Raw genomic sequence first — 13,791 nt, 5'->3', positions numbered from 1 at the left:
ATGCAAATGGATCAAATAATTAGTGAGAAGACAACGCATATCAGGCTGGATAATAAAACAAATCCAGTATATGTGGTTTATAAGACACATCTCCAAAAAAATAAGAACACAGAGCATTTGAGAATAAAAGGATAGAAAAAGATATTGGAAGCAAATGCCAGTTGAAAGAAAACTGGCATAACTATACTGATACCGGAGAAAAGTAGATTTTAGGCAGAAAGCATTACTAAAAATAGTTGCTATGTAATGATAAAAGGTACAATTTTTCAGGAAGGTGTAATAACTGTGAACTTGTATGTACAGAAAAATATATAAAGCAAAAAAACAGATAAATAAAAATAGATCTGCAAAGTCTGCTATTGTAGTAGGAGGATTCTTAACCCATCTCTTTGAATAGTTGATAAATTAACTGTCGATTGGAGAAAGATGGAAAATTGGGATGTAGAAGATTTGAAAAACTGTTAACAGGTTTAATCTAATGGATGAATAGGGAACAAGTACATTCAACAACTGGGGAAAACACATTTTTTTAAAGCAAAAATGGACACAGGAAAAAGAAAAACCCAGAATTGCCAGATAATCATTCAAGAAGCTTAATCTGCAGTTAAAAGTCTTCCTATCAAGGGAGGTAGGGGGAAACAGGCCCAGACTGTTTTTCTCCATGAGTTCTAAGAAACATTGGAGGAACAAATGTTGCCAACACTATACAGATTCTCCCAGAGAAAAATAGGGATTGTTCCACAACTGCTTTTATAAAGCTCGTATAAATTGACACCAAAACAAGGTAAGGACAGAACCAAAAAAAAGGATATTAAAGACTAATCTTACTTATGAAATGTGAGGAAAAATAAGTCTTAAAAGAAAAAATATTAAGTCAAATATAACAATGTATAAAAAAGGCTCCCTCACCAGGAATTCCAGGTTGGTTTGAACTTAGAAAATCTATTAGTATAATTGTATACATTACCAGATGAAAGTGTGACTTATAGATTTAAATTTTTATTTGTTGGAAACATTAATTTATTCAAGGATATGTTTTCTTAAAAAGCTTGAATAAAAAATGTGGGGGGCGCCTGGATGGCTCAGTCGGTTGGGCATCCAACTCCTGATCTCAGCTCATGTCTTGATCTCAGGGTTGTGAGTTCAAGCCCCACATTGGATCCATGCTGGGCGTGGAACTTACTTTTTTAAAAAAAAGTCTGTATTTTAAAAAGATATTATTTTCATAGCAACTAAAAATATAAAATACTCAAAAATAAATCTAATAATTGTGTATAGACCTTAATGGAGAAAATTATAAGATCTTACTCAAAGGTATCTTAAAAGACCTCAATAGATGGAGCTATATAGTTTCTCATGAATAGGAAGAATTAGTGTCATTTAAAAATAGTAAAATTGGTTTTTCATTAAACATGACAGCGTGATTCTAAAATGTTCATGAAATTGCAAGGGGGTGGGGGAAGGGGATGCCACTAAAGCAGTTCTGGAGGAGCATCTGGCAGGAGGATTTGCCTTACATGATGGAGCCGTATCAGAAAGCTGTCGTAATTAAGACAATGTGGTTTTAATAGAAATAGACGGACAGACTAATGAAGACACCAAAGAGAGGCCAGAAAGATACCCACACATGTCTGCAGCTGGGGCACATCACAGAGACCCACAGGTCAGCTGGTTAAAAAAAAAAAAATGGCCCCACTGAAAAATGAGGCAGGGATAAGTTTTATTCATAAGGAAAAATTGAAATTGCAACACACAAAAATCAACTCCAGATGCACTGACAACTTAAATGAGAATTTCTGCTCATCAAAATATATCTTAAAGAGAGGGAAAAGAGAAGGTACAAAACAGAAACAGATATCTGTAACATATTTGACAAAGACCCCTGGGTCCAGAATATATCAAGAAATTCTAAAAATTTATAAAGAAAAGACATAAAGAGGCATTCCCAAAAGAAGAAAGCTGCACAGTGACTAAATCTTTGAAAAGAATGTAAATTGGTACGACGACTTTGGAAATCAGCTTGGCATTATCTAACAAAGTTGAAAATGGGCATATATCCTGGGACCTCGCGTGGAGCGGGTACCCCCCCCTCCTGGTGTGCCCACTAAAGCCACGTTTGCCCACGTGCACCACAAGACATATACAAGAATATTCTTAGCAATACCGTTTGTAGTGGAGGGCAGAGGAAATAGCCTAATGTGTGTCAACAAGAGAATAGTCGAACCGTGTTCTGGATCACACAATGCAGCAGTGGAAACAGTGGATGAATGTCACAGTTACAGCACTGAGCGTGAAAGAAAATAACAGGAAAATACACACCATAGCCTTTCATTTATGTGAAGTTTCAAAGTATGCACACCTATCCAGTGCAGTGCTCAGCGGTGCATGCATATTGGTAAGCCTGTAGGTAAAGGATAAACTAACTTCAGGGTAGCGATCGCCCCCGTGAAGGCGGAGAGGGGGCGATGGGGTGGTCGGACTACTCCAGGCGAACTCCTCAGAAGTGAGCGTGCGCATCAGAAGGGGGAATGAAGCATGAGAGACTATGGACTATGAGAAACAAACCGAGGGCCTCAGAGGGGAGGGGGGTGGGGGAATGGGATAGACCGGTGATGGGTAGTAAGGAGGGCACGTATTGCATGGTGCACTGGGTGTTATACACAACTAATGAATCATCGAGCCTTACATCGGAAACCGGGGATGTACTGTATGGTGACTAACATAATATAATAAAAGATCATTTAAAAAAAAAAAAAGAAGTGAGCGTGCGCAACAGCCAGCCTACCAAGTCACGCTTTCGCCGGAGGAAGGATTTTTTCGGAGGATACTTCTGGGATGGGGCAGCACGGAAAAGGAGAAAACCTGTTTGGGGGGGCTTTTCCCCGGTTCAAAGCCTGACTAGAAGGAGGAGCGTCGTGGTTGGTGAGATCACCTCATCATCCCCGTGTCTGGCTCGGTGCAGCTACAGCGGTACCACCGAATTCAGTTCAAAAACACTTGTGAAGCCGCAGCGGGGTGCCCGCTAGGGAGCAGGCTGCAAAGCTCAGTAGAAGACGCCAAGATAAGTCGTGCGAGGGCAGACAGGCAAACTGGCAAGGAATGTCCCGGTGCGCTTCTGACAGGGAGTCCCTCAGTCCAGTCGGGCCAAGTGGTGAGGAGGTCGGGAGAGGTTTTCCGAAGGAGCTTGTGCCTCGTGAAGCTTGGTCTTGAAGGAAGAGTTGGAGTTGGTCACAGGCAGCAGGGAGGACAAGTAGAGGGAGCCCCATTAATAGAGGGACCCAGGGGAGGTAGATGCTCTTCTGGAACCCCAGCCTCGAGTTGGGACCTAGAGAGAGAGAGGAGGCAGGAGCGCTGAGCGAGGTTCCACATCCCGCAGACGCGGGAGCCGTTTGGGTGCGAGTCGGCAGGAAATGACAGGCCCCGGGCCTCAGAGTCCCGTCCTTGCCCAGACAGCAGGGAGGCCAGTTAGAAGGCTGTGGCAGGGGGTCCAGGTGAAGTCGGGGAGAGAGGCAGAGGGGGAAGCAGGTGGGTCAAGAAATGCTCAGGACGCAGGACTGGCAGGACATGGTGGTCGGCTGGCCGTGGGGACTGAAGCAGAGGAAGACTGGGATGACAAAGCAGAGACCGCTAACACAGCTCGCTCTCCAGGACCAAACAGCGTCCGCCATCCTCCCGGCTCTGCCAGCATGGAATGAATCCAAGTGCGATTTCCGCTTGCCTTTCTAGTGATTTGTAGCATTAATTTGCAGATGCAACACATGGCCCTCAGAACATTTGCAGCACTGTGATTCTGTCACATTCCTGCTGAAAGCTCAGTAGCAGCGTAACAAAAAAATGTCGTTGTTACTAAAATACTCTTCCTTGAGAAAATTCAATTTTCAATTTAACGCTCCCAAGATTAGTTCATAGGAAAGGCATTAGATGATCCCTGTAATTATCACGTCATGCCCAGAAGGCTGACCTGATTGGGTCTTGAGGTTTCCTTTGCTGCTTATAATAAGTGCTTTTTGTAATTTTATCATTTAAACAAGTTTAACCTATTTTATTTGTAATTGTAGTTGGGAATTGTGTTTCATGCACATTGTATTTATTTAATGGGATGCGTTTTCAAAAGCAAGACAGAATATTTCTGATAAAGGCTCGATTCCCAGTGCTCTCGATCACTTTCATGACCAGGATGCTAAATGTAGGTCACAAAGCTCACATTTAGGTTTGTTCCATCCCTTGGCTCAGAAGGTGGTAGCCTTCAGGACAGAAAAGATCCTGCAGTTTTTCTGACTGGTTTGGTCAAGTACAGATCTACTTCCCCCACCAGCACACACACACACACACACACACACACACACACACACACTCCCACTCAAATAGGTGATAGGTGGGGGGAAATGGAGTTGCCTCATTATTTGCTGCCCATGATGCCTGAGAAGTGGTTCGGCTGAGAAGATGCCTCAAAAAATTTTAGTCAAACCACCAATTAACTCAGTTAAATAACCTGTTTAGTTTTTTTTCCACTACTGAACTAAATAGTCGTTAAATAGAATTAGCCACGCAGCATTTTTAACGATTGCTTAAATAATAGAAAAAGTTCAAATGAAACTTTTTAATGTAATAGTTATGCCCGCTTCTGAGCCTCAGTTATTGTCACCACTAAATCTTTAGTGCCAGCTAACCAGCAAGCCCCTAAAATAGCTTTAAAATTGGAGTTCTTAATGATGTCATTCATAACCACCAAAGCAATCGCTTTCTGTTTCTCCTTCACAGCATTCTGCTACTGAGATTATAAACAGAAACGTTTCCATTTCGGGCATGCATCAGAGCTCTCATTAAAAATGAAATGGAAGTCGCGGCTTTCTTATCCCCTGGTGACCAGCCCACTGAGATGATCCCCTGGCTGAGTCTTCACAGGGTGTGGGAATTTGTTCATCAGATTTCTCCATCTGACTCTCTGGCCAGCATCCCGAGCTGCCCGGCCAGCTCAAATCCAGAGCCTGAGTCAAAAGAAGCGGTGTGCTTCCCAGGTCAGGCCAAGCCCTAAGGTGTTCGTGAAGAAACGGAAGCCCCAGCTTCCGTGTTTGCATTGGTCCCAGTGTCTACCTGGTCCTAGGTTCAAATCCTGACTCCCCCACATAGTAGCTGTGGGTTCTTGGGCAAATCACTTGGACTCTCTGAACTTCCTTTGCCTTTTCAGTAAGAAAGGGATAATAATAGGGCTGCCATGAAGGCAGAATTCTAGAGTTTGCATAAAGCACAGTGCTAAGTGGCATTAATACTGAGGAGATTGAGACTTTCGCCTTTTGAAGTATTTTAACTTTTAAGTTTACACATATCATAATCTATTATAAAAAATTAATGGAGAGCAGAATTCTACACTTCAGAGAGGTGCCACTTAAAAAAAATCTTTTTTTAATGTTTTTCTTCTTTTAGGCCAATTGTATCCGAGAGAAATGAACTTCTCATTCAGTTTTTATCAGACTTAAGTTTAACTGCAGATGGATTTATTGGTCACTACAAATTCAGGCCAAAAAAGTTGCCTACGACTACAGCACCACCTGTCACCACCACGTTCCCTGCAACCACAGGTGAGTGTTTCTGTTTTGATGTTTGTGCACAAACTTCAGAAGTAGAAGAAGAATTCTTTTGAAGTAGGAAAAAAAAAGATACTTGAAACTAAAGTTAAATAAGATGAAAACTTATCTAAGAAAATAATATGACTCCATTAATGAAAGAAAAGTATAAGGCGTAAAAAATGTTTATTATAAGGTAGTAATTTTCAAATGTCATCAAAGAAAATTATGACTTTAAAAATACTAGGAACCCTGGTAGAGGCACTGATCATTATAAGCCCAATTTTTCTTTTCTGTACTTATAAAATTATGGCTTTCTTTTTATTACATAGAACTGTAGTATTTTAGGGGCACCTGGGTGGCACAGCGGTTAAGTGTCTGCCTTCGGCTCAGGGCGTGATCCCGGCGTTCTGGGATCGAGCCCCACATCAGGCTCCTCTGCTATGAGCCTGCTTCTTCCTCTCCCACTCCCCCTGCTTGTGTTCCCTCTCTCGCTGGCTGTCTCTCTCTGTCAAATAAATAAATAAAATCTTAAAAAAAAAAAAAAGAACTGTAGTATTTTAGATTGAAGTTCTAGGGCCTTGACACCTGCTTATTTTCACATCTGCCAGTTTTTTGGGTTTTGTTTGTGTTTTTGTTTTGTTTCGCTTGAAAATGTGTTGTGCAAAATACTTTTTTTTTTCCCCAAATTGGGGTAAATCAAACAGAAATATTCAATGCGTTATAGAAGCCAGTTGGGAAACTCTGGTCTGGGGTATGACCTAAGAAATGGAGAGTCAAGAGTGGAGCCCCATGCCGAGTCTCTAGATCCTGCCAGCTCCACCCACTGAGATTTCAGGCATCAGATCTCAAAGTCTAAACCTAGGAGAAAGAAAAAAGTGGGAATGAAGGATCTGAAGTTAAGATACAAGATAGGTTGAAAATGAGCCCCGCTTTATTGCCCACCATTTTCTGCTTGCACCGAAAGTAGGCCTGACCTGAGTACCGGCACTTCTAGAAAGGGCTGATTTTTCTGAGCCCTCCACAAGTGTGCCACCTTGTGGCCTAGACATGTCCTGCCTTATATTAAGCAGTATTTCTTACTTCTCCAGTTCATCTCAGGAGACCCTGATGTCCTTATTCTTTCCAATGAATTAACTGGCTCCCTGGATTTTTATCTTCAGTCCTAAATTTTCTCTGAAATTGCAAACATCGATTTATAATGATCTCTTAGGGTTTTGTGAGCTGCTAAACATTTAAATTAAAACATATCAAACTCAGCTCATTTTTATCACACTATTTTGTGTGATAAAACAAATATCTGCCTTAAATCTGCTTCTCCACTGTTTTCCCAAGCATGGTCCACAGCAGCAGTAGCCACACTCTTAGATCATCCTTGAGCTCCTCTGTCTTACCTCCCCACTGCAGGCTCCCCTCCCCACACACAGAGCCGACCATGGCTCCCACTTGAATTCATTGTCTACACCCGTGCTATCCAATACTGTAGCCATATTGAACACCTGAAATGTGGCTAATGATGTGGAGGAATCGAATTTTAATTTAATTAAATGTCAGAAGCCTCATGTGGCTGGTGGCTCTCATATTGGGCAGCACAGGAGCCAGACTCTTTCATGCTGTATAGAAGACCCTTCACACGTTGTACCTGGCCTCTCTTTCCTCTTTCTAGCTCCATCTTTAGGTCCTACCACCTCTCTCCTTATACGTCTAAGTATTTTAGAGTATTAGGATTTTATTCTAAGTGTGGGGATTTTTTTAGAGTATCAGGATTTTATCCTAAGTGTGGGAGAAACTGTCAACGGATTTAGGCAAAGTTCAGGATTAGATTCGCACCTCATGAAGACCACGCTGGTCACTGTGAGGCGAATGGACAGTAGGGTCAAGAGGTCACGGGTTCTCGTGGTTGTCCAGGTGAACTGTGCTAGGACAGAAATACAGAGAAAGCCAAGAAACGCTGACTGTTGTGCAAGCCAGGGGCCTTGGGAGATACTGACAGGTCTTTAATCGGTGATTAACTGGACTAGGGAGATCAGGGGGCTGTCAAGAACGCCCCCCGTCTCTGGCTTGCACAGTTCCGGGGATAATGAGACCATTCACCGAAGCAGAGAACTGGGGTTAGGGGTAGAGTCCTTAGTTAAGCTGTGGCTTGTTGGCTCTCAGGTCTCTGTGAGACCCTCAGGTGGAGTTGTCAAGTCCAGTTTGATCTATGGCCTCCTCCAGAAGAGATTTCCGCAGGAGATTTACATTTGAGAATCATCAGCACATACATGGTTGACACTGTGATCGAGAACGAGGTCACCTAGGGAGAGGTTAGGGGAGAAAGAAGAGAAGGGCTGGAATTCAATCTCTAGAAACTCTAACTTTTTAAAAAGGAGGATATAAGGATATACTGGCAAAGGAGACTGAAAAGATGAGGGCTTGAAGGAGAGGCAGCTACAATGGCTGTTAGGATGTCTAAATTTGAGAGCTTGGTGATGAAGGACTAGCAGGAAGACATGAGAGCCTGGGACTGAGTGATGGAGACAGGGCAGAGGGAACGTCTGGGAAGGAGGGAGCCACGGCACTGAGAGGAGGGGGGACCCACCGAGATGGTCGCAGGTGCACCTGGAGAGGAAGGCAGGGACCTCATGCCACGCAGGGAATGCAGGGAGAGACTAGACAGTGAGGTGGGAAGGGTCAGGGTGCTCTAGCGATGACTTGAAGCCAAGAGAGCTGGGATCTACTGAAGGGAGAGAAGGAGCAGGGTGGGACACGCACCCAGTTTCCAGACTGATGTTCCAAAGCTGGGAAGAGCTGGTTTCCAGTGTCCATGGAAAGGATGCTCTTTCGTCAGATAGGGAGAACCACTAACGCCACTCCTTTTTGACTCAGCTAATTAGGTAAATTTAGGTCCCCAACTTCTGGACCAATGTTCCCTCTAAATGTTCTCTGAGCTCTTTTTCTTAAAAAAAAAAAAAATGATACACACACACAGATGCTATTATATGTATTTTAACATTAAATTATACATATTTTAATGTTGTGATCCACTTGAGATCCTTTTTGGAGTTAAGTATGGGTACAAATTAAGACTAAATAAATAATAAACTCATAGAAGAGTTCACAGAACATATTAGAAGGGGAATGTTACAATTGCAAATTCTTGCCCAACAAGTACAATTCTTTTAGTTGTTTAGTTCTTCTCAGCATATTGCCATGTATACGTGAATAATTAGCAAATATTTTGGAAACGTTTTTATTGATGATAATGGGAATTAAATATTTTCATTTCGTTAACCCACAGTTTCTCAGCCTTGGCAGTATTTACATTTTTGGGCCAGATAATGCTTTGCCGTAGGACGTTCAGCAGCATTCCTGGTATCTTCCCACTAGATGCCAGTAGCGGCCCTCGTGACAGCCAAAACTATTTCCGGACATGGCAAAATGTCACCCGAGGGGAAAAATCACCTTTGCTGGAGAACTACTGTGTTTATCTATTTCGTTTTATTTTTAAATTAGTCAACTTCTCAGTTCTTAAGATCCTTATAGGCAATGATGGGCTCAAAATAAATGCTTAGTGATTGGTTACATGTAATTACAGGTATAACAGGTTTTACACATGAGCAGTGTTTCTGCAAACTTATACCACTCACATTTGGGCAGCTGAGTATTTTAAATGCACCGAGAAAGCTCCCTCGATGCCCAGGGGGAACACCATTGGATTCCTTTTGTAAAGGGAAGAATTAACCTATATTTTCTGAGTTCATATTTGTTGTACTGGGTTTTTCTAAGCAGGGCGCTTGGAGACTATGTCTATTTTTGGTTAGTGTTAGTTATATATAAAGGAAGAAGGGAGTAGGGCTGAATTTGGGTTATCTTTGATCTGAGGTTTAAAATTCAGCAGAGGGTATTGAGTTACCGTGAGGAAATTGGAGCAGTAGTTAGTAGCATAAAGAATTTCTTTTGAATGTTTTCTAATTATTTCATTGCAACGACAGCTTGGTGGCTCAGGGAAATAAATAGGAACTTTAAATAGATTCAGGTCTAAACACCAATTGTACTTGAATTCATTTTCCTGAATCTTAGGTCTTTCTTCTTTGAATTTAGGTTTAAAACCCACCGTGGCCCTGTGTCAACAAAAGTGTAGACGGACGGGGACTCTGGAGAGCAATTATTGTTCGAGTAACTTTGGTAAGAAATAAAACCCAGCCTTTTCTCTTTAACCAGAAACTTGAGACTGCACGCTTAATCTCAAAGGAGCGGCCATAAATGTGATGGTAAAGTGTCAGTTACACTCTTCATTTACCCAAGAAAATATTTTCCTTTACCCTAAGGTATGTTGACTAGAGCCATTCAAAGTGTTAGATTTTACAACTGAGAATAATATGGACACAGAAAATATGCTTTTTTCACATAAACTTAATAACTTGACTCCTGGAGTGTGTACTGCTACTCTGTGTGTTCTGGCTGGCTCAGTGTTCCTAAAAAACCCTGTATACTTTTTCTCACATATTTTTCATGTCCTGAGTATTTTTTTTCACACATCTGTAATTCCACTTAAGTAAATGAGAAACATATCCAAGCTGGCCTTTCTCAGAAGAAATTCAAGTATTTCCTCTGTCATGTCCTTCCAGAGTACTAAATTAAAACCTGGGAACCTGAAATCTATTTGGAAATGCTTATTAATTGGAACCCGAGGAGATACTACCTAATGACTTAGAATTTCTAAGCACTTTTTCCAATTTAAAAAAAAAAAAAAGGCACTTTCTCTAAAAAGCACTGAAGAACAAGAGATACCAAATTTAAATATGTGGGTTATTTTTAAAAGGGACATTGAAGAAAAGTCTTGTCAGGAGAATAAAGTTGCTAAAACCTAAACAGGTTACCCAAAATGAGGGTCTCACAGAAGAGGCTTTGCTTGCTTTTTCTGTGCCTGAAGGTGGTAACTCTCTGAAGCCCAGACGAACTACGTTGTAGCAAATGTGTGAAGGCACTGAAGAATCTAGGGCCCTAAATCTTACTGGAGTTTGCACGCTGAAATTCAAATAACAGACATAAAAATGGAAACAATTGCTGTCACATCCAGGTTAGTCTTCTGTGGGTGGCGCTTAAGGAAATCTTCCATATCCTTTGGAGCCGCCTGATTTCACTTGGCTATCCACTAACATTTTGCAGTGAACACTTATCAGCAGGAATCAAAGTAAGGCATGATAAGAATTCTGATTTTATGAATTTTGCCTGCTACATAAGCAGTGACTTCTCACTTTCTCTTAAAAGGGTCACGTCAGCCAAGTTCAAAACTTGATTTATTCCACTGTGACTCTCTTACATGGCAAAATGACCAAATACTATCCCCAGTGGCCCACTGGTTCTCAGCCTGCATTGGTAACAGGGACAGGGCTCATAAAACAGTCTCCCAGTCCAAGTCCTACACCACACAGAATCGTCACCCACAAAATGCCAAAAGCATTTCTCTGAGAACATAGCATCTTTCCTTCCATGGCTCCAAAGTGAGACTCTCCTTTTACATCACAATGGAAGAAAGAGAGGGTTACATAATGAAAAGCAACTGAGTTTTGCTAGGGTTTTTTGTTTTTTCAGTTTTTTTTTTAAGCAAGGAAATGTTCTGTTATACTCAGTTGTATACTTTGTTAAATGAGATATACAAGGTGGATAAGAAAGACCCAGAAAAACACAGGTACTGATAATTAGAGATGGGGACCCATGGGAGAACCAAAATTGAAGGAGAAAGAGGACAGCTAAAGAGAAAGGGGGAAAGACACAGAAAGGTAGGCACTCAACCACACAGACGGGAAGACTCAGATCTTCATGGTTTGAATCCCTGTCATGCAACCTCAGTATGGCAGTGTCTCTAAAGACCTAAGGTCTAATGAGAATTCATAGATAGAGGCTCAAAAGCCTTTCCCTTGCTTGGCAAATGGTCACCATGTTGGACAAAACATTGTCGAGTCCCCACCTCAGTAACAGAGTACAGGGCAGGACACATTTAGGTTTCCGTCCTAGGTATCAACACCTAATAACCTGGGTAACATTAAGGCTCCATGGCCTCTTTTTTTCCAACCTGAATTTTGGGGACAAATGTGCAGAATCAAACCAATAGCTCTATTAGGGCCTTCTCTTAAACATTAAAATGTTTCCTATCTGAAACTTAGAAGAACGTACAATTATTTTCAGTCCTGCCTATGTTTGCCTTCACCGTCATATTATTTCCAAATGTTTTCTTCGGCAGTATTGGCTGGCACTGTGATCACAACTGTCACCCGAGGTGGAAGCTTGCATGCCACTGTCTCAATCATCAACATCTATAAAGAGGGAAATCTGGCAATTCAGCAGGCTGGCAAGAACATGAGTGCCAAGGTCATTGTGGTCTGCAAGCAGTGCCCTCTCCTCAGGAGAGGTAAGTAAGGAGGAAAACGTTAGTCTTTCTTCTAGGGGAGCTCAAGGACAGAGAAGGGAACGAGAGAGAGAGTCTGAGCAAGTCGCGGATCTTTCCATGCCCTGGCGGGCAAATAAAATCAAGCTTAGTTGGCCACTTCTGGTGGAGAAGGAAGGCCTTTGGAGTCAGGCAGAATGGGGCTCTGGTCCCAGTTCTCATAACCTGTGGCAGAAGATGAGATAGTGGGAATGACGAAAGAGTCCAAGAAGCATTTGAAGCTGGATCAACAAGGAACAGACACAGAGGAGCAATTGGGGGGAAAGATATTTTTCAGTTTTTGCACGGAAGGTGCCAATGCAAATTAGAGGCAAATATCCAGCAAGGAGCAGGAAATGTAGAGCTGAAGTTCAGGAGAGAGAGGTATATGCGGGCTGGAATTAAAGATTTGGGAATCATTTGCAGATATAGCATCATTAAATCCACACATGGAAATCAGTTTAAGAGACATTATGGAAAAAGGAAAGTTAAATAAAGGAAGAAGTCCAGAGCCAGGGGCGCATGAAATTTTTTTAACAAGTTCTTTAACTTATAAAAGTAATGTATGTTCTATGGTTTTTAAAAAGTTTAAGTAAAGAATATAAAATAAAAAGTGAAGCCTTTTCCCTTTCCTCAGAGATACCATGAAAAGTTCCTTCTAGAAAGTTTCTATCTACAGAAAGCACACACATACACACTTAGACAAACGAGATCGTGCTATAATATTCTACTGCAACTTCCCCCACATGATGTGTGTAGACCTCTTTCCACAAACAGCACATATAAATAGGTCTCTGTCTCTGCCTCTCTGTGGAATGGTAATAATGCCTGGTATTCCATTGTGTGATATACCATGATTTCTCTATCCAATCTCAGCTCATTCCTTTCCTGTCTTGTTACAAACCTCTCCCACAACCAAACCAAACCACACACACACACACACACACACACACCAGAGAGAGAGAGAGAATATGCACTTCAAGAACGCTTTACTATGAATTCAGATTGTTCAGAAAAGTCTGGAGGCTAGCAGCTTCACGTTGGTTCTTCAGAGGGAATAGCAAAGGCTCTGTAAAAGCTAACACTTCTCCCCAGAACTGCCGGGAGAAGCAGGTAAATACACGGAGGTACTTACCGTAGGGTCTCATCACAATACCAGCGGCCAGCCTTGAGGAGGCGCCCACCTGCACTGCCCTCCGAGCTTGCACAGGCTCAAGATCACTATGAGGACAGTGTTAGCCCACAGAAGAAGGATTATGCCAGAGAAAAAGGACACACATATTTCTCTTACGACACACAGGAGAGAGGGAGAATAAAGGAGGCGGTAATACACGCTTCCTTTGTGACGTTTTTCTCAGACAGTGTAGATCTTCAGAGTTGAATCCAACATTACCTCAGCCTGGGCCCCAGTCTGGGCCTAACTTAGCCAGACACATTGTTACACAAAGAAAGTGTATATCTGATAGAAGTACTTTTTAGTACCTATTTTTCGCAAGGAACTGTGAGAATGCAAAGAAATAGATGACGCACCCATGTCCTCAAGAAACTAATGTAGTATAGGTGCTCGAGATGTTGATAAAAGTTCAAGTCGACCACAGCAACAGAAGACAGTGGATCATTAGATGCCAAGTGCCTGGGCATCCAGAAGCATTATGGGATGATGGGAGGCCATCTGCGGATGACATGTCAGGGAGCACTGAGGCCCCTCGAGGAAGAGCAGCCTTTCACACGAACACAGTGCCTCGTGCACAGCAGACAGTAAACACCCCAGACCTACAGCACCGCAGAGCAGGACGTGACCGGATCTCATCATTCCAT

General features: G+C 42.2%; 1 protein-coding gene across 1 annotated transcript in view; it reads left to right on the top strand.

Annotated features, from left to right (window-relative positions):
- Positions 1-13,791, top strand: part of PCOLCE2 (procollagen C-endopeptidase enhancer 2) — a 63,750-nt gene that overhangs the window by 48,967 nt on the left and 992 nt on the right. Inside the window, exons 6-8 of the mRNA XM_087870262.1 lie at positions 5,425-5,579; positions 9,648-9,731; positions 11,791-11,958. Coding sequence (XP_087726388.1) covers positions 5,425-5,579; positions 9,648-9,731; positions 11,791-11,958 — 407 coding nt within the window. The remainder of the gene's footprint in view (positions 1-5,424; positions 5,580-9,647; positions 9,732-11,790; positions 11,959-13,791) is intronic.

This window comes from Ursus americanus, chromosome 20 (genome assembly GCF_024610735.1).
Source record: "Ursus americanus isolate L20-20 chromosome 20, mUrsAme1.1.p, whole genome shotgun sequence".
In the NCBI taxonomy this organism is placed as follows: Eukaryota; Metazoa; Chordata; class Mammalia; order Carnivora; family Ursidae; genus Ursus; species Ursus americanus.
Note: the sequence above shows the minus strand (reverse complement) of the source record. Positions and strands in the feature narration are given on the sequence as shown.